The 20,746-nt window shown below is 40.0% G+C and overlaps 1 protein-coding gene across 1 annotated transcript in view; it reads right to left on the reverse strand.

Annotated features, from left to right (window-relative positions):
- The window catches only part of LOC149462377 (uncharacterized), a 459,390-nt gene that overhangs the window by 125,253 nt on the left and 313,391 nt on the right, over positions 1–20,746 (reverse strand). Inside the window, exons 81-85 of the mRNA XM_089676871.1 lie at positions 18,338–18,382; positions 10,719–10,754; positions 7,822–7,857; positions 7,242–7,298; positions 368–439 (exon numbers count right to left, since the gene is read on the reverse strand). Of these exons, the coding sequence (XP_089532997.1) occupies positions 368–439; positions 7,242–7,298; positions 7,822–7,857; positions 10,719–10,754; positions 18,338–18,382 (246 nt within the window). The remainder of the gene's footprint in view (positions 1–367; positions 440–7,241; positions 7,299–7,821; positions 7,858–10,718; positions 10,755–18,337; positions 18,383–20,746) is intronic.

The following is a 20,746-nucleotide window of genomic DNA, read 5'->3' on the forward strand; positions in this document are numbered from 1 at the left end:
AAGGAGAGACTGCTGACACTGTAACAGTTTATTTCCTCGATTGGATTCATTATATTATATGGACTATTTTCATGAACATTACCTTGAGATTTATTGCCAGTCACCCCTTGTTCCACTATCTCTGAGGGTTGTATACTGGTCTTGCTCCTTTTGTGCTGGATTTCAAGAACATCTCCTTGTGGGGGCATGTTTGAAATTGCCAGAACATACAACAATGTAATTCCATAAGTCACAAACAATTTGTCTAGGTAGTATCTTAATGTAAGTTAAGCATTCCCTCACACCAAACCTTACACTAATAATTACACTTCATGTACAGGACATTTTCCTTTTTAATTAAGAGGTAATATTGTTGGAACACACTTACTTTCTCTCCAGGTGGTCCGTCCTCTCCCTTTTCTCCTTTGTCTCCATCAAAGCCAGGATGGCCTCTGTCACCCTATGTTAAGAGAAGCTTTTGATTACTAAGTCACTTGACAACTTTTCAGAACATAGTTGACTGCACTCGAAATGTACCCACATTTGAAAAATGTCCTAAGCACAAAATTGCACTTAGAAAATTTTGTTATTTCTGGCAATTCTGGCATTCCTTGGATCTTCTTAGACCTGGGTGACAATACTGAAAAGCCTGCTGTGAATTCACTGCATAGTTTCTACCCTCAGCAGCTGCATAAGGCTGTGTCACTATGTGCACTGAGGAGGAGAGTCATCAGCATTGTCAATGCAAAAATCCCTCCCGCTCCTTGCCAGTCATAGCACAATATGTGATACAAGAGGGCATGCTACATCTGAAGGAAGTGATGCAGGCCACTCTCTGATCCTGCCATACGGCTCAGGCAGACTAAAGACCTCGGTAACCCCTGTGATGATGTCACGGGGGCAAAAAATGGACTTTGTTCAGCTTAGGAGTAGATGTGTTAGTAGAAAAAAGAGTTGAATGATACTAAAAATACTTTTACTTAAGTCAAAGTGCAGGCAAAATAAAAAAACACAAACTTCAGCACAAGGAACATAACTAACAGGCAGTAGGAAGTGTTTTTGCTGATGCCCCTTCTAATAGAACTAAGGGGCTGTCACAGGCTCTCATCAGGAGAGCCCAGCTATGCATGCCCTTTCAACTGCTTCATTACAGAAGTCGTACTACAGCTTATATGAATGGAAAGTGATCTATGTATAGTGGATGGGTTGGTGATTGATAGGTCTACCACATGCATTCATAGATCCTGTTTCATTCATAGATAATGTAGTACAGCTTCTATGAATGGTGGAGCTGGGTGGAAAGGACGAGCAACGTTGGCTACTCATCTAGAAAGCCTGTGACAGCCCATTATTTCTATTAACCCTCGGCACACTAGAAAATTGCGGGTGAGTGTATGTGTGTGGGAGAGAGCATAAACAGAGTAGGATTTTAACTAATAGAAGAGGCATCAGCAAAAGGTACATATCCTGTTGGCTGTAAGTTATGTTCCCTGTGTGTTTTATTTGTTTTTAGACTTTAAGCAGAGATTAACTTTAAGTGGAACTGCAGATATTTTAGTTATAACCCAACCTTTTCTTAGTACCGTAGGTAAGATCTGATGTGGTTTAACATTAGTTTCCTACATCAGCTCCATACTAATGGCTGGATCTAGGAGAGGTTGCTGGGGGAGGGCTGCACCCCCCTCCAGATTTCAGTTGTACCCCCCCCCCCCAAACCCAAGGCATTTCCTGTGTTGGAGCTCTGAAACACAGGTTTCACTCATTGCCTCTACCACGCCCCGCCCCCACCAGCTGCTGTCAACTAGCTCCATCCATTACGATTACAATAAACTGTGATTGGTTGTTAGGACTGTCCAGCATCCTAGCAACCCACCAACATGCTTTCTCCACCTATTAGCATTAAGAGGAGGATGTAACTTCTTCCTCCAGACTTTCTGCCAGTGCGCCGCCTCCCAGCTTTCCCCTTTAGCTGCCAGCTGTACTGTGACAGAACAGAATTGACTCTGATGCAAAGCATGTAAGGGAACTTTTCAGACCCTGTATGCTGTGGGATGACAGCTCTGGGGGCTGCTGGGGGATGACAGCTCTGGGGGCCCTAATGTAAAGGATGAAGATTCTGGGTACCCTTATGTTGAGGGGCGACTCTGGGGACTCTGATGTAAGGAGGGGTGGCTCTAAGGACCCTAATGTAAGGAGGGGGGCACTGGGAACCCTGATGTAAGAGGGATGACTCTAGGGTACCTGAAGTAAGAAGGTTGACTCTGAGGACCCTGATGTAAGGGGGTCCTGTGGACCCTAATGTAAGAAAGAAGTGGACCTGTTGACTTTTATCTAAGGGGGGGACTCTGGGGACCCTGATGTAAGAAGGGGGCTCTGGTGACCATGATGTAAGGAGGGGGGCTTTGGGGGACCCAGGTGTAAGGAAGGGGGTTCTGGGTACCCTGATTTTAGGGATAGGACTCTGGGGGCCCTGATGTAAAGGGAAGTGACTGATATAGATGAGGAGACTCTGGGGACCCCAATGTAAGGAGGGGGGCTCTGGGAACCCTGATGTGAGGAGGGGGGCTCTAGGGACCCTGATGTAAAGAGGGGGGCTCTTGGGGCCCTAAAGTAAGGAGGGGGCTGGTGTCAGGAGGGTGACTCTGGGGACCCTGACATGAGGGGGTGACTATGGGGACCCTGATGTTGGGGGGCTTTGAGGACCCTGATGTACGGGGGAGCTCCAATGGGGATTCTTGAGGTAAGCTGGAATCTGATATGAACAGGTGGGCTTGTCCTGATGCTGCACTCCATATGTTGTTCTGTGTGTTACTTACTCATGACCTCTGCACGCTATACATTATGTTGTACATTACATTATCCTGACCAAGGTGTTTATTGTCCCAACAGTTTCTGATTTTAATGAAGTTCTTCTTTAAGATAGGCTCAGACAGACAAAGTGATCACTTTTTGTGTGCAGAAAAGCATATGTGATGGAAACATTTACATTTTTTAAAAAGGATCCTATATTCTGAGGTTGATGTGTATCTGTGAGACTGTCACTTGTGACATAGTAAGTAGGAGTATTTTGTGGGTACAAGGACTGATTGTGCAGTGTATACATCGACTAGATACAGATTCTGTTTAATCATCCCCCTCTAAGTCCCTCCCACTGTTAGGCAAAATTTGTCCTAGGCTTCACTAAAAACAGACCTCTGCCTCACTGACCACTGGATCTTGTCCTCCGCCCTGCTGATCCTGTACACTCCCCTACAAAACTAATGGTCTCTGTACACTGCAAAACAAACTGCTGACCATCTCCTCTGCTATGCAGAACCCCTATACACTGCCCTGCTGACCTTGCATCCTCATGGCAATTTCTACTGCACACCCACATCAGACAAGCTAGATCTGGCCCTGCCATTACTCACTGTACAGAAACGATGATGCTGGAACATTATCCAGTGAACAGGCTGAGGATAGAAAGGTGACATAGGAATTTGAATTCCACAACCAGTAAGATCAACTGCTTAATCAGCAAATATCACCTGTCATAAACTACAACACAAGATTTTAATAAAAAAATTTTAAGCAACACATCCCCTTTGTCGGCCTCTTTTTCCATGCATAAGGGATTTCCATCTTGATGTATCTGTCTGGGATCCGAATTTATATGAGGATGGCAGTCTGGAGCGGATTATAAAAAAGCATTTTAGACCTTCTAGTAATCTTGGGGGTCAACTGTGATGGGGAGCTGTTATCCTATGGGTCACCTGGTGTTTTTATTATTTCTACTTTAACAATGGTGTCAGGAATATCTTCATTTTCACTTGCATTTTGGGTGTTTAATCAGGAAGTTATAGATGTTTTATGGGCTATATCTATGGTGGATGTTTAGTTTAACGTATATTTCCTGGCATGATGTTCACATAAATTTGCACAGGTTTAAGTAGGTGCTCCTGTGCTATGGACATTTCATGTATAGTATTTAAGAGGTATCTGCCAATTTAATATTTTTAATAATTTGTTTTTGTATTTTTATGTTTATTATTTGGGCACAACACAATAATTTTGTATCTATTTGGCTATAAACTGCAAGACTGAATATGAGGAATTACCAATTCTCTTGCGTGCAAAACAATTGACATATACAGGTGGAACTCAAAAAATTAGAATATCGTGCAAAAGTTCATTTATTTCAGTAATGCAACTTAAAGAAAGATGAGAGACATGAGACCGAACAATGCAGAAGAGCTGAAGGCCGCTATTGAAGCATCCTGGTCTTCCATAACACCTCAACAGTGCCACAGGCTGATAGCTTCCATGGCACGCAGCATTGAGGCAGTAATTGCTGCAAAAGGGGCCCAAACCAAGTACGGAGTACATATGCATGCTTATACTTTTCAGAGGTCCAATATTGTTCTATGTACAATCCTTGTTTTATTGATTGCATGTAATATTCTAATTTTCTGAGATTGTGGATTTGGGGTTTTCATGAGCTGTAAGCCATAATCATCACAATTATGACAAATCACGGCTTAAACTATCTTGCTTTGCATGTAATGAGTCTATCTCATATATTAGTTTCACCTTTTAAGTTGCACTACTGAAATAAATGAACTTTAGCATGATATTCTAATTTTATGAGTTTCACCTGTATGTATTAGATCCATACATTTTCCTGCTTATGTGCAGATTTGACAAAAAGATATTCCTCATCTAGTTTTGGAAAGATCTGGTTGATTCTCAGCACAAACAAAGATCATACAGCAGGGCAATCTACATAAAAATAGCTAGACAAACACCAGCAGGTCTAGCAGGCAGATTTCTTGAGCCCTGAAACGAGAAGTCATAGACTTAAATGGGAAGCCTTGCCAAGGCCTTTTTAGATATTTGTGGACCTAGGAAAAATATCTAGTTTTGGGTCCCCGTCCTATCTTTTAATTCTACCAACATGGCACACCAATCCCAAAAACAAAGAGAGAACGATTTGCTTCATGGAACTACAATCCTCAGCCTGCATGGTGGGAATTGCAGTTCCATATAGGTTTCTCTCCCTTCTCTCATAAAGGTTCTCTCCAACTTTTTGCCTTTTTTAATTGTGCTAGATAGGATGTTATCATAAGGCACCAGCTCCTGCTGAGGTTCTTCTTGATAAAGTAATTTTGTTGATGAAGCTCATATGGGTGTGGCCTTGCGGTGAACAGATGTGAGTTTGTAAGGCAGGGAATCACCCACATGGAAGAAAAATATATTTGAAATATAGTTTTAAAATATTCTTCCCAAATATATATTTTTTTAAATATGCATTCCAAAAATGTAGATTTGTATTTTTAAAGGCATACAGTATATTTGAAATGTATTTTTAAAAAATATTTTTCATATATTTTGTAATAAAAACGCATTTCAACATGCAGTATATATATATATATATATATATATATATATATATATATATATATTGAATATGGCCAAAATTGTAGCATTTCAAATATATGTCAATATATTTGAGAACAATATTTTTAAAATATATTTCAAATATATTTTTCTTCCATATGGGCAGGAAGACACACTGAGAAACAGGGTAGCCATCTTGAGCTCTGTGGACCGAGAGAGGAGGGATCCTGGAGCAGCCTGTGTACTGACATGTTATGCAATCTTTTTCAAGTGTTTGCTTGTGAGCATGCCTACTTTAAACACATGATTTTAGCAATATCATGCAATGTATGCCACTTTGTTTTTTCTATGATCTTATGGAACAAATGCCATGGAGAAATAGGAGGAGGAAGATTTGTATGACTTAACTGGATAAGTGAAGCTAAAAGCTTTATCAGCTGATCTTTGCAAAAAGAGAGGCAATTGAAGCTGATGAGTGTTTCTCTATCAAGATTTTGAGATTACATAAAGATATTGAGGTGAAACACTTTGGATATTAATTGTCTGTCAATTTTGAATGGAATGGAACTTTTTTCACTGGTGATAGTTCATTTATGGAGGAGTGACTCTCATCTTTGTTTGCAGAGACTTTGGTTCATTAATATCACATAGTGTATTGAATTTATGTGTATTTTGTGTATGATTTATCACTACTGTGCTACATTTAACATTAATATCACTTTTATTGATGTAATTATATCAGAGGTAGTACTACTGCTCTAAAATAAGGAGAGCACTCCTTGGCCAGCTGACTCAAAACACACAGGTCTGGGAGGTGCTACAACTTTAATGTATTTCCAAAGGAAATACACTAGGATGTCTTCAACATTTCCAGAGGTAAAGTTTACACAGGAAATTGTCAGAGATTGGGATCAACCTAATGTTGTACCACTGCTCTGAGATAGCACTCAATGGCTTATAGGGAGTTTATTGCACAGATATTACTTACCAAGAGATCTGTGTCACATTCTGAGATATACTTACAAAGGTAGACACTAGAGATTTCACTAGTACTCTAAAAAAACCAATACTGTGGCTAACAGACACAGTACCACAGGATCAGGAAGAACCATAATATAGAGCCCAGAGCCCAAAGATCGCAGTCAAGAACCTCTTTGTCTAGTCTATGGGCTTATCCACTGAGTAAGTCTTCAGAGACAGGGTCTTACCAGAGGTTGTGCCAAGGCTATGGGCCTGGAAAGCGTATTGTGGCTAACTAACTTAAATCTAACTAACACAAGGTTCATAAAGCACTACAGCAGCACTGTGGAGTTCTTGACTGAATATAAAACACCTTGGTGGAGAAGAAAAAAAAAAAAATAGGGAGATTTTTTTTCCTCAACAGGGCTGAAGGTAAAACATCCAAAACTAGGGCACTAGCAAAAAACAGGCTGGACAGTTAGGGGCAAAATTTTATGGGGCAGTTTTTTCTGTTCGCGCTTATCTCCTGAAGGCAGCTGCACATAACCCATATGTCTGAGAATTACTGCATCCCTTTCTCCTTCAATAGATGATAGAAGTCCACTTTACCTACTTTCACTTCAACTTCCTTTATCCCTGCATTCCCCATTGGCTGAAGCTAGCTAACAGAAAAAAAGTATAATTTCAGCAAATGGGGAAAGGGGGGATGGTGTCATTTTAAATGCACGTATCTGTGCATTTTGTACAAACTGCATTTTGTTCATGTGTTATACAGAGTGAAGAAGAAATATTCAAAAATGTTAAATCTCCATTGTGCATATGTAGTAAAAACACACACAAATGCATGATACATAAACGTTTGAACTGGTCACTTTGTTTGTAGTATTTATCTTTCCATGACCAATGTTAGTTTTAGAGTTACTAACCAACTCTCCTTTACTTCCTTTGTAGCCTGGAGTTCCAACTATAGTCATGGGGTCAGCCTAAATAGAGAGACACAAGGTAGAATGCCATTAAGGTTGTTGCCCATATATGCCTCACTGATGTACTGTAATTGCCTCTGTCTGTCTCTTTTTGTCACACTCTCTCTTTCTCATATTAACAAAGCATTAGAAAAGTAAAGCACACGGTATGTTTTAATTATTAATGATTCATTTAAAGACAGCAGTGTTCAACAGTATCCACAATTGTTTTTGTGAATAACTTTAGCACTGTGCAACATGTTGGAATTGATCAGCTGAACTCAAATACTGTGCTATGTTAAAGAGCAGTCAAATGACAGTATCAATATCTATACTTACAGCTATGCTGCCATCAGAAATGCTGTGGTCCTTAAACTCCTGACATAATAATATATTGTTGATACTGTTAGGCAAGGGGTTCCAAAACAGCATATACTGAAGAACTGTTTAGATAACTAATCTGCTATAGTTTTTTTAAGATGTAAATGCTTCATTGCATTATGCCAGATTACCTAAATATCAAACAAATATTTTAGCCTTTTACCTTTTCTCCCTTGAAACCAGGTGTTCCTCGATCACCCTACATAAAAAAATGTATATGTAATTAACATTCTATGGTAGAAAGAAAACAAAACTAACCTCCTATTGTGCGGCTAATGCATATATATTGTATATAAATAAAAAAATATATATATACACATCAACAGTTTATTGGACACTTACATATCAGCATCAGTAACTGAGAGAGGTGTGAAAAACCCAGATGTATGAAAAATAAACTTCTGTTTAGACAGAAATGCATGAATGTGAAATAATTACTGGCCAGTAATTCAAGAAAATTATATAACACACCTAAATGTTTTCAAGTGATGGCTTTGAGACTACATGCAGTTTTTGGAAGTAGATTTTCCAATGAAAGTGACTCCAGACTTAAACTAGATTTATTTAAAAATATAGTTTAATATAGGATATTGTAAATATAATGGTATGTATGATCCATAATTTTTTTAATGTATTTTTTTTAATTGCACTCAATTTTACATTGTTCTGCATGCATCTATACAAAGAACTAAACATGTCTGTGGCAACCATATTAGAGGGATTTGAAAAGGCAAGCGTTATCTGAATAAAGCTATGGAAGTATAACATGTATCTATTCCTTTCTGTTCTACCCTAATTTCTTCTCTAAATTGTAGGAAGGAGGAAACAGACACAGTTACATCTTGCACATCTTACAAAGTCATAGTATAATGCTTGATAATCCCTTTAAGGCAGATAATTGGGGACAACAAACCAAAGTGAAACCCATTGTAAGCCCATGGTGATATAAATGAAATTCAAAAACAGAAAAGCTCTAAAGTCTTATTCAGGTAACAGACTGGGGCTAATTAGCATAAAAAAGAATAGTACTTAAATCTCCATTAACACTTTCCCTTCTTGTCCAACACACTGCTTTAAAGCATTTTTCCACTTTTGCAGTCAATTTTGAGAAAACCCCGCTATATGTTTGTTATGCATTGCCATTCACACAGCACGTTTATAGAAATCTATTAACTATTCCTCACATTTTACATTTGTCCTAACTCTGTCCTCATTAACATACAATGCGAGAAGCTCAGCCTCTAAAACTTTAACCCATTGTTAGTGTTCAAATCTACTTACAACTGATAATGAAGATCTGACTGTACAGAACAGATATGATTAATTTTGGGTAATACAGCTGCCCCTACAAAGAGAACTATGTAAGATTTTTCCTTGCTAGAGGGTCCAGAATAGAACATCTGAAAAGGTAAGCTACATTTTTAAAATATTTATATTTTATAAATGGGAATGTATGAATGTAACAAATAAAAAGTAGGTGTATCCCAGTTTGGCTGCAAAAGTGAAAATACACTAAGAATCATTTAGGCAAGCTTATTTTAAGGTATATGTATAGTCAAAACAACGTTTTTTTAACTTGGATTTAGAAGAGGGGGTTATCCCTTTCACTGCCTGGTCCTGCTCTCAACGTTTAAACTCAGGTGGCGAGACCATTTTTGCAATTTTTCCATTGCTTTTTTTTTTCCCTTACAGCTTTCAGTGTTTGTAAAAGACCCCCCAAACCATGCATTTCCGAAAGCACATGACCAGTAGAATAAAAAAGGTGCTTTTTAAGGCCTCATGACATTTGGACAAATGTTTATCAAGTTGCTATTTTCATAAAAAAAAACCTCTAAAATCATTATTTGCATGCATAAACACAATATAACTTACAACATTTCTGCTAAATTCCTACTAAGGCCTTGTTCACATAGGGTGTTCTAAAGTGTATGCCCATGGATATCAGAGTTAACTTGCACGGGGATGCACAGGTGTTCTGTGCATCCCTGTGCAGGCAGTCCCATTCGTGTCAATTGGGACGCAGCAGCTGCAAGGACAGTTATGACATCCGTGTAGGATGTAGGGTGTAGGTGCATGGCCCCAAACCCAGACAGAGTGATTTCAGGGACATGCACCCACATGGATGTCAAGTTGGGAGTAGTGGCTGTGTCCATGCAGCTGCTGTGTCCCAATTGACATGAATGGGACTGTCTGCACAGGAATACATAGAAACACTGTGCATTCCCATGCAGCTGCAGTGTCCTAATTGACGTCAATGGGACAGCCTGTACGGGGATGCACAGAACACCTGTGCATCCCTGTGCAGCTAAATATGGCCTCACTGTAGTATGACCTGCGTGAACAAAGCCTTAAACCTTGTTTACACTTGCGGTTAGGGGGCAGCAAAAATGCGTGGTTGAGCTGCATTTTTCCGCCTGCCAACCACCCACAACAAAGGCAAAGTTGACCCTACTTGTGATGATGCCGCCTTCCGAACAGTACACTTTCAAGTCAATAGGGAAACGCCACAATGATCCTTAAAAATGGGTGGAACATGTAATATGTTTCCCGAAGGTGAACTCATCCTTTAAAACCCCATCAACATATTTCTTGTCTGTGAGAGATTTGTCTTATATAGTAAGCAAAGTAAGTGTTTCCATGGGAAAATTTACTTCCATCTCTTGCTCTGGTAACAACTTTAGCATTCTGGATTTCCCATCACTTTTTGTCTTGGTGACAATCATCACCAGGACAAATAGGGTGAATATACCTAGCAGGGATACAGATAGCAATAAAAGCATGGCAAAGGGTCTAATGCTCTAATACTCTATCCAAAGCTGCAAAAATGTTTTGGCTATACATACATTTTAAGGGTACACTCTCCTTGTGTGACATGTGAGACAAATTTTCAATCTGACTTAAAAGTATAACATGTTTAACCCACTCTGAATGGGCAAAGGTAGATAGTAACAGCAATAGGAAATAAAAAATTACACAGCTAAACTTTCCCAACTAACCCTCTATAGAGGTAACTATAATCACATACAACCTGCAGATCTAAGGCTTGTATGGATTACTTACTCTTTCACCTTTCACACCTGGAAATCCCTTTGGGCCCTGTAAAAAGAAAACATATTTTACATATGGAGCACCCAGATGTTGTACTGTATTTAGAATGAACATTATACTAGATGCCAATAGCTCCATGTCAAAGAAAGAAAATTAAGAAACTGGTTTTGTCTCAGACACATGAGTGTAAGATGAAAATTCTTCTCCAGGCTCTCATGGAATGGGTGAGAATATTATTTATTCATTTCTCTGCTAGTAATACACAGAGGATGGTGCTGTCAGTGTGGTAATGTAGAAAACACATGCAGAGTCAGAATTACTGCACAACTGTTAAACCCGCATTTGACCAGAGCTGGTGGCAAACTTGTATACAACTTAAACAGCTACTATACATTTAGCATTGATGCCCTATTGCTACAGGAAAATTATTGTGTAGCTAAAGGCTTGCTATCCCAAACTTAGTAAAATTAGTCATACAAAAGCCTAGCTGCATAGTCCTTTTCAGGAAGAATCACACAGTCAACAGTACAGAACATAAATGAAACACAGTCTTGCAAACACCTACTTAAGCACCATAGACCCTCTGGTGAAATGTGCCCACATTGCTGGTCCTATACCAGTATATTTCCAACTTGCTCAGTAGTAGCAGGGTTGCATCCATGACCTTTCTGTAGTCATTTAAAACATTCCAAAATGTATACTTCCCCAGAACCAATTAACTGCTATACGTCTCCAAAGATTTCATAGATATTTTTCTGCTCAAAGAATTTGCCACAGTACTATGATTGGACATGGCACAACGGAGAAGTGACTTCTAGATCAGCGGTCTGCAAACTATGGCCCTTCAGCTGTTGAAGTACTACAAGTCCCATCATGCCTCTGCCTCTGGGAGTCTTGCCTGTGGCTGTCTTGCAAGGCCTCATGGGACTTGCATTTCCTCAACACCTGGAGGGCCATAGTTTGGAGACCCCTGCTCTAGATTCTACTTATGGATGATTTTTTGACTCACCTCCTTGCTGCGGGACAAGTCACTATAGAATGCAATCACTTCAGCTAACCTAACTGCTTTGTGGTATGGGGCAAGCAATATGTTTGTAGCCAGCCCTCTTAAAGATTGTCTAAAGCAGAGTATTCTATTTGTAGAGCAAAATGCAGTTTCTCTTTTTCCTAGTACAGCCACACAAGGCAGATAACTACCTCACAGGGGCGGACTGACCATATGGAAACTCGGGCACTGCCTGGGGGCCCGGGGTCAGTAGGGGGCCCCATGAGATGCCCCTGGTACATTTTTCATAGGCTTTTTTGAGTTTTGGGCAAGGACACAGGGGCCCCATGATCCCCTATTGCCCAGGGGCCCCATGAGTTGTCAGTTCGCCCCTGCCACCTCATGTCACAATTTCTACCACAATTTCTGTCATCATTGCCCAGTTCTAACTACGATGGCCTTCAGCTTCCAAACTCAAATCAGAATGCAATTTGAAAATTTGTAGTTGCTTAGGCCTGGTTGAGCTAAGACATTTGTACATCTTTAGTTGTACTTTTTGTGTAATTGGTGCTGCATCATTATATGCTACACAGTCTCTGACCTTTCATTACTGGTCTTGTCTATTGTTTGAAGTTATTTTACTTAACAAAATTCATAGGTTCCAATTAAAGTAACACTCTGATTACTACAGTCAGGTGTACAACTGCTGACTCCTACTCAGTTTTGCTTTATACGTATTACAATACTGCTCATATGTAGGAACTGACTCCAAGGTAACAACAATCTAACATATAGAAACGCAGGGAAGGTGCTAGATAGGAGCTTGGGAGTGCTAAAGCACCACAAAAAATTATTTAAGCACCCCATAATGCACATTACATTACTTGTATGTGTTACAGTTTCTTTTCTTTAATTTATTGCCTGTATGTCCTCTATTGCTGCCAAAAAAAACCCTTTTTTTTCCTGTGGAGAGATACAGCAGCTATGGTCACAAAAGCCAATGACATTTAATGAGTCACAGAATACAAGATTGTTTATCCAATCCATCCATGCTGTATTCTGACACCAGCAACGCTTCTAGTAAAGATTCTCAGTGGGACAGACAGAACACACACATCATGCATTCCTTTCTACCAGCACTGGTCCTGGTTGCTACAGAGACTCTTGACAGGGAGAAGAGAATGCAGTATGTCTGTGTGTTCTGTTCATCCGTCCATCCATCCATCCCTCTGCTTGCTTTATCTTTAACATAAACATTGCTGGTGTCACAATACAAAAAGAATGGATGGAAAACAAAGGATTGTGTCCTCTGGTGGCAGGCATTCTGCTGACCCTCTGTTTCCTACACTCTAGAAACATGCCAAGCCTCTTGTACATAGCTCACTCCTGATTACTGCACTGCGTATGTAGCACACACCTGAACCCTGCTTTGTGTACGTAATGTACACCTGAACCATAGACTTTGTATGTAGCACACACCTGAACCCTGTATTGTGTGCATAGCACACACCTGAACACTGAACTCTATACGTAGTACACTCCTGAACCCTGAATTGTGTACGTAGTGCGTTCCTGATCTCTGCACTGTTTATGCAGCACATTCCTGAACCCTGAATTGGGTGTGTAGCGCACTCCTGAACCCTGCATTGTGTGTTTAGCGCACTCCTGAATCCTCCATTGCATGCTTTGCACACTCCTAAACCCTGCATTGTGTCCGTAGCTCATTCCTGAACCCTGGTTTGTCTGTGTAGAGCACTCCTGAACCCTGCATTGTGTGCATGTCGCACTTCCAAACCCTGCATTGTGTGTGTAGTGCAAACCTAAACACTGCACTCTGTACCAAGTGCATTCCGGACCCTGTATTGTGTGCATAGAGCACACCTGTGTGCCTGAACACTGTACTCTGTACGTAGTGCACTCCTGAACTGTAAATTGTGTACGTAGTGCTCTGCTGATCTCTTCACTGTGTATGTAGCACACTCCAGAACCCTGCATTGGGTGTGTAGCACACTCCTGAACCCTGAATTGTGTGTTTAGCGCACTCCTGAACCCTGCATTGCGTGCATAGCACACTCCTAAACCCTGCATTGTGTGCGTAGCTCATTCCTGAACCCTGCATTGTCTGTGTAGTACACACCTGAATCCTGCATTGTGTGCATGGCACACGCCTAAACCCTGCAGTGTGCGCGTAGTGCACATCCAAACACTGCACTCTGTATGTAGTGCACTCCTGAACTCAGCATTGTGTGTAGAGCACTCCTGAACCCCGCATTATGTGCGTAGCACAATCATGAACTCTGCATTGTGTGCATAGCGCACGTATGAACATTGCACTCTGTATGTAGTGCAAGCCTGAACCCTGTACTCTGTAAGGAGCACATTACACACTCCTGAACCCTTCACTGTGCATATTATACTCCTTAACTCTGCACCCTGTGTGTAACACACTTCTGGTGTTTAACAATGCCTTTTTAAAACCCTGCAACTGTTAGTATAGTTTGCCCAGAACCATCATTTGTTATGGCATGCTTTCCCCCTCTGGCAAGGGGCTCATTTGTATTGTGGTGGAAGCGTGGTTGAGATTCTGCACCTATTTTTTGAAAAAAAATTACTGACCACCAGTATACAGGGGCACATTGACCACCAGTATGTAGGGTCACTGGCTCCGGTATACAGAGGACATACCAAATCAAATAAAAGTACAGTGCAACCAAAAAAAATCTCAAAAGCAATAACCACAGAATCTTTTTATCTGGTTCCCACATCCAGCACGAATCAATAAAAAGCAAAAAATGCAATGCAGCCCTACACTTCCTCTATAAAATGAAAAAAAAAAAAAAAAATAGGCCTAGAAAGTGCAATGATACAATCTATATATGAATATCCAGTGCAAGTCAAGCAATGTATTGCAGTATAGTAGTGATGGTGTCACCCTCTCTGCAAACATATTTTCTGAGATTGCAGAGCTGCAATGTGCAAACAATGGTGCAACTCTCTATACACAATAATAAATGCAGATATGCAAATCAACCAGTGCATTAGAATATAGTAGGAAGGGTGTACCCTCTCTGCAAAAGTGAAGAAATATTGCTGAGTTGCAAAGTGCAAATAGTGGTGAAACCCACTATATATATTCAGAATAAAAGTAAAATATGTACATCAATTTTATATTTATTATGATTATATATAGGGGGTTTCACCACTATTTGCATTTTGTAGCTCTGCAATATTTCTTATCTTTTGTAGAGAGGATGACACCATCACTACTATGTTCTAATGCACTGGTTGATTTCCATCTCTGCTATTATTATTGTACTTAGAGGGTTTCACTATTGTTTTCACATTGCAGCTATGCAATTTCTCAAAATATTTCTGCAAAGGGGGAGACACCATCACTGCTATTTTGCAATGCATTGCTTGATTTGCACTGGATATTAATATATAAGTTTTATCATTGCACTTATAAGTCCATTTGTACAATTTTATAGAGGATGTGCAGGGTTGTGCTGCATTTTTTGCTTTTTATTGATATACAGAGGACATACTGATCACCATTGTACAGGGGGCACACCAACCACCATTGTGCAGATGCACAATGAAAACTAATGTAAGGGGGCACTCTGACTACTGATGACCAATGTAAGAGGGCACACTGAGGAACTAATGTTGTACGTAGTCCTGACCCTCACACATATAGTGCTAACCTCTTCACTCTGTATGCTATGTGTATGTTGCACAATGAATGGGGCCAACAGATAGCTATACTGATGGGGGCTTATTATTGTGCGATGTTGGGGGTTAATTAATACATATTGCTGGAGGTTCTTTACTCTGCTGTGCTCAGGATTTATTATTGTGTTGTGCTGGGGGTCTATTACTGTGCCATGCTTTGGGCTAATTGTTCCGACGTGCTGGGGGTTAATTGTTCTGATGTACTGTGAGTTAATTACTATGCAGTATTTGGGACTAATTGTTGTTTATTTTGGGGTCTAATTGTGTAATTTTTGGGGACAATTGTTGTGTAATGCTGGGGGGTAATTACTATGCCGTGCTGAGGGTTGAGTATTGAACCATGCCCTGGTTAATTACTGTGCTGTGCTAGGGGTTTAATTTATGTGTCCTACTGTGGGTTAATTAGTGTGGATTTCATTATTTTGTGGTGCTGGGGATTATTGCTGGCTTTGACACAAGCTGGGGGTTTTCATTTCTGGTCCAAGCTGGGGTTATTTTAATCCCACAGTCTCTTCAGTTCACCCCCAGGTCTCATTTGGTCTATACAAAGGGGGAAAAGTGTTACATTACAAGCCAATGACCATGAAGAAACCTGCTGGCCACACCCACTTGCTGGTAAATTCCACATGAACACAGTAGATGGTGCACTTAGTGCGTAGCACCCCCTCTCATACTTCAAGCACTAGCATTGTACCCCAAAAAAAATTTGTCTGAAGCTGCCCCTGTAGAAAAGGCTTGGGAACAAAGGGTCAGACAGTCATTTCTTTATATTGGCATTTCGTATACATTAAAGATGTAAAATTCAGGTGTGAAGGGGTTAATTAGATGATAAATATGTAAACAGGAATTGGACAAAAAAGAGTTTCTGTGAAGCAAGGCAGAAGTTGTTATGGAAACTGCAAACATTCACAATATGATGTGGATGGGCAAGAGGGGAAGGCTTTGTAATTGTACTATTCTTATGACATGTTATCCTAATGAGACTGGGCATTAATAAAAAACAATGTTCGCAAATGAGATTAAGGTTCACAGTCTCAAGAAAAAAAAAATTGCCAGATGTGTGGGTAATTTAAAACAATCAATAAAGCCACCTAGCATTTGAGGCCCCATGCTGACTTCATATTACTGCCTAGAATTAATAACAAAGGGCTATTTAAAGAACTAAAGCATGAAAACAATTTAAACCTATAAAAGAGAATAATATGCTCTCTGCCGAGCTTGAACGTGCATAGACACGATATTCTATTAAGCGGTGAGATTACAGAAGTATGTATTGTAACGCAACTGGTTCAGTGTTTTAGGTGAACTTTACTATAGAGTTAACAATTCATGTAATTTCACTTACTTATGGAAAATCACGTTGCTGCCATTCTCATGTTATTGGACAAATATATTATATCAGGTAAATCCAATGGGGAGAATAAGACTTTTAACGGCTGTAAAGGTGGAAAATATTAAAGCTAAATTGCAGAGATTTCAGCACAAGAGGTTCTAAGAGATAAATGAAGCTTGTAGGGGGTTTATCTCAGAGTCTGGAATCATATTAGGGAACCTAATTATTGGTTTAGTCCAGTCTGACTATTTCACAAATGAACATATGTTAAAATAGGTTTGAACCAATATGGTTTAGATAGCTGTTTAATGCAACCATGTAATAGCAAGATCTTTATCTGATTCACTTATATACTGTTATGGTCAAATCTGGGGTATTCATTCATTTTGGCACCCATGCAGTCCCAGATAATGTTTTAATGATACAAGTATTGCCTTATGTTTCTACCCAAAGATAGTGCTTGAGTGTGCAAGACATGAATCCGTAATTGCCTGTACAATGGAAATTGTTAACACCTTGATGCCACACCCCCTGGCCCTTTAGAAGGATCTAAATGCTGGGAGGTGGGCTTCCAGATCCCTTGACTGCTGTGATTGGCTGTCACAGCAGCCCCATGATCGGAAGCTCCCAGTCACAAATGAAGCTAATGTGACATCTTAGTTATTGTGCTGAAAGTGCACAGTAATCATGCTCTCAACCAGGGGTGGACTGACAACTCATGGGGCCGGGCAACAAGGGATCATGGGGCCCGTGTCCTTGCCCAAACTCGAAAAAGCCTATGAAAAAGGAATCAGGGCATCTCATGGAGCTCCCTACTGACCACGGGCCCTCGGGCAGTGCCCAAGTTTCCAAATGACCAGTCCGCCCCTGCTCTCAACACAAGTCATTCCCCATGGAGGTGAGTCACCCACCTGGAATACACATAAGTAAATTAGGTGTGGGGATCCAGGTCTGTGACAGTAGTGAGGGAAACATGGACAGAAGCACCAAAGCTTGAACCTTTAAAAAACAAGCTACCATTTGCAGCTCTCATATTTCTATACTTCATGTCCCTTTAAAGTTACAATCTGCATAGTAGATACAAAATCACATTTCAAGAAGAAGGATGCATATGGAATTGAATAAAAGGTGTATCTAAGTCCTCATCTACCTAAACAGAAAAAAATTCTACTGCATAAAAAATAGTTTATTTTTTGTACGTCTGTCTGTGCTTATGGGAGCTGTGCCCACTGTTCATGACATCACTGGCAGACTGTTATTTCAGTTCAGCATCAATTTTAGAATCTACATCTGTCTGGACAGAATGATGTGCGCAAAAACATTTATTTATAACCATACTTCAGTCAGTACTGCCATTGTTGCTGCCAGTATTTTCTTGTGACACAAGGATGCTTGTTTGGTACAAGCAATATGGGGTATGTAAGTCTCTAAACAATATCTTCTAAAATACATTTTCATCAGAATCATAAGAAACTATAAAGAATTGGTTGTAAGTGTTTAATAAATGATAGGTAAGCATCTCACAGGTTCATATGGACTGTCCAGGAAACTGAGGATAGGTCCCCCTTTTTGCAAACTTACCATTATACCTGCTGGGCCATTCAATCCTGGAATTCCATTTTCCCCCTAACAAAACAAGGCAAAATGGAAATTATGACACATGCATTATAAAACTATATAACAAATATACTCTCCAGCGCTCCAGGGATCAAATGCCAAAGGAAAGCCAGGGGAACCAGGACCGAAATTGCCTATGGATAGTCTTTCAGAGATGCTGCCCTCCTCAGATAGGGAAATCAACAACTGGAAAAAGAGCAAACAGGAGGCGCAGACCCCTAGTGCATTATCCAAGGTTTATTAATAAGTAAAAAGGGATAAAAACATACTCACAAACATGGCATAAAAGTAAGGCTTAGTAGAAAGGTGGAGATGGCCATAACAATGGCGGGGTGTCCGACTGTCAGTACAGTCGGCTTGCTGATGGGTTTTGGGGACGAATCCCTTTCCTCAGAGCTAATTAGCTTTGAAGAAAGGGATTCATCCCTGAAACGCGTCAGCAAGCCGACGATACTGACAGTCGGACACCCCGCCATTGTTATGGCCATCTCCACCTTTCTACTAAGTCTTACTTTTATGCCATGTTTGTGAGTATGTTTTTATCCCTTTTTACTTATTAATAAGCCTTGGATAATGCACTAGGGGTTTGCGCCTCCTGTTTGCTCTTTTTATAAAACTGTATACTGCCATGCTTTACATAGAGGAGGTGGAAATGTGGATGTCAAGAGATCTACAAAAATAGAAAGGAGCAATCTTGCTTTTCATTTCCTGACATTGATCCTGTATTTCACTATTTATTTTAAAACCCAGTATATGCACTGATGGCTGATAGTTTAGCATTACAATTTACATTTGTTGTTTCTTGATGCCTGGATGACAACAACATTTAGAATTTGTAACTGTTCATTTTATGTCACATTGTCAAGAATGGAATAATGTTTGTTTAATAAAGCATAATGTCAGATTCTAGAAACATAAAAACAGCGGAAGAAGTAAAACGGTGCTCCAGCATCCACTGTACCGTTTTTTTAAAAAAAAATGTCAAATGGAGCACTTTGTAATATGTATCTTGTTAAGCTGAGGACAGCTGAGTTTTCTTTTAAAAAGAAGAAAATACTTCTGGCATGAGTTTGACATCAGTGTGAGAAGCTATTCCGAATTAATTGATAGGTGCATTTGACCTCCTTCTGACCTGCATTTGACCTGCTTCAGGCAGATTTTGCATTCCCATACAGATGAATGGGAATGCAAACCGATTCAGGGCTGGTTCACACTATAGAAACGCAGTCCAGATGCATTCTGGATGCGTTTCCGCATGCACACTTTTGACTCATTGCGGTGCAGTTTTGATGAATTTTTGATAAGTTTGATAAGTGAGTTTTTTATGCTTTAAAGTTCATTTTTACCTTCTCATTTTCTTCAATTTAAACTATTATTGTTATTATTATACAGGATTAATATAGCGCCAACAGTTTTGCACAGCACTTCACAATATAAAGGGAGACATTACAATTACAATACATTTCAGTACAGAAGGATAGGAGGGCCCTGCTCGTGGCGTTTACAATCTAAAGGAAGAGGGAGGTGGTACAAAAGGTGATAGCTGTAGGCGATGATCTGATGGATGTGGCTCAAATAGGGACATTTGCGTTCCAGTGCATTTTTTTGCGTTTTGGAGCATTCTGGTGCATTTTTTATGTGTTTTACCATGTTCCAGTACAGTTCTGTGCAGAAAAAAAATGCAGAATGTTCTACTTTTTTTTTGCAACCGGAACGCACTGGATGTGAACCATGACATTGAAAACCATATAACTTACTTTCTGTGCGTTTTGGATGCAGAATAAAAGCAACTTAAACGCATGTAGTGTGAACTGGTCCTCAAAGTGAACAAAAGCACGTTGACACAAGCCAATAGAGACAAGAGAGGGGTACAGTATTAAGCTGAATCAGCTCCCCCTCTTACTTCTTCCAAAAGTGACCTCTAAGTGGAGTACACGTGCAGCACAGCTGGCTCTAACCACATGCCAATGAGTTTCAAGGCACTCAATGTAGAACAAATTTCATTACCCCTGCAACAGTTGTTTATATACAGAGGTTAGACAAAAAAATGGAAACACTACATGATTTGCAGGTGTGAAAATGACATGTTTTGCGTTGAAAGTGATGTAACATCCTTTTGCTTTCGCTGTGTGATGAGACACCTAGCTAACAGGTGGGAAGGCTCACTTTCATCATTCACTGCTAGTGATACAGAGTTATGTCAATAGTTCTCCAAGGAGCACGGCCCTCCTAACCCTCTTGTATTGAACTGTATTGTTGCTGTAATGTCTCCTTGTAAAGTGCTGAGCAAACTGTTGGCGCTATATAAATCCTGTATAATAATAATAATATTTATCAATGAACTGCGAGGGAGCTGGTGACTGCTCCCATAGT

The sequence above is a fragment of the Staurois parvus genome, unplaced genomic scaffold (assembly GCF_062004578.1).
Source record: "Staurois parvus isolate SC_StPar_1 unplaced genomic scaffold, SC_StPar_1.0 ptg000175l, whole genome shotgun sequence".
NCBI lineage: Eukaryota > Metazoa > Chordata > Amphibia > Anura > Ranidae > Staurois > Staurois parvus.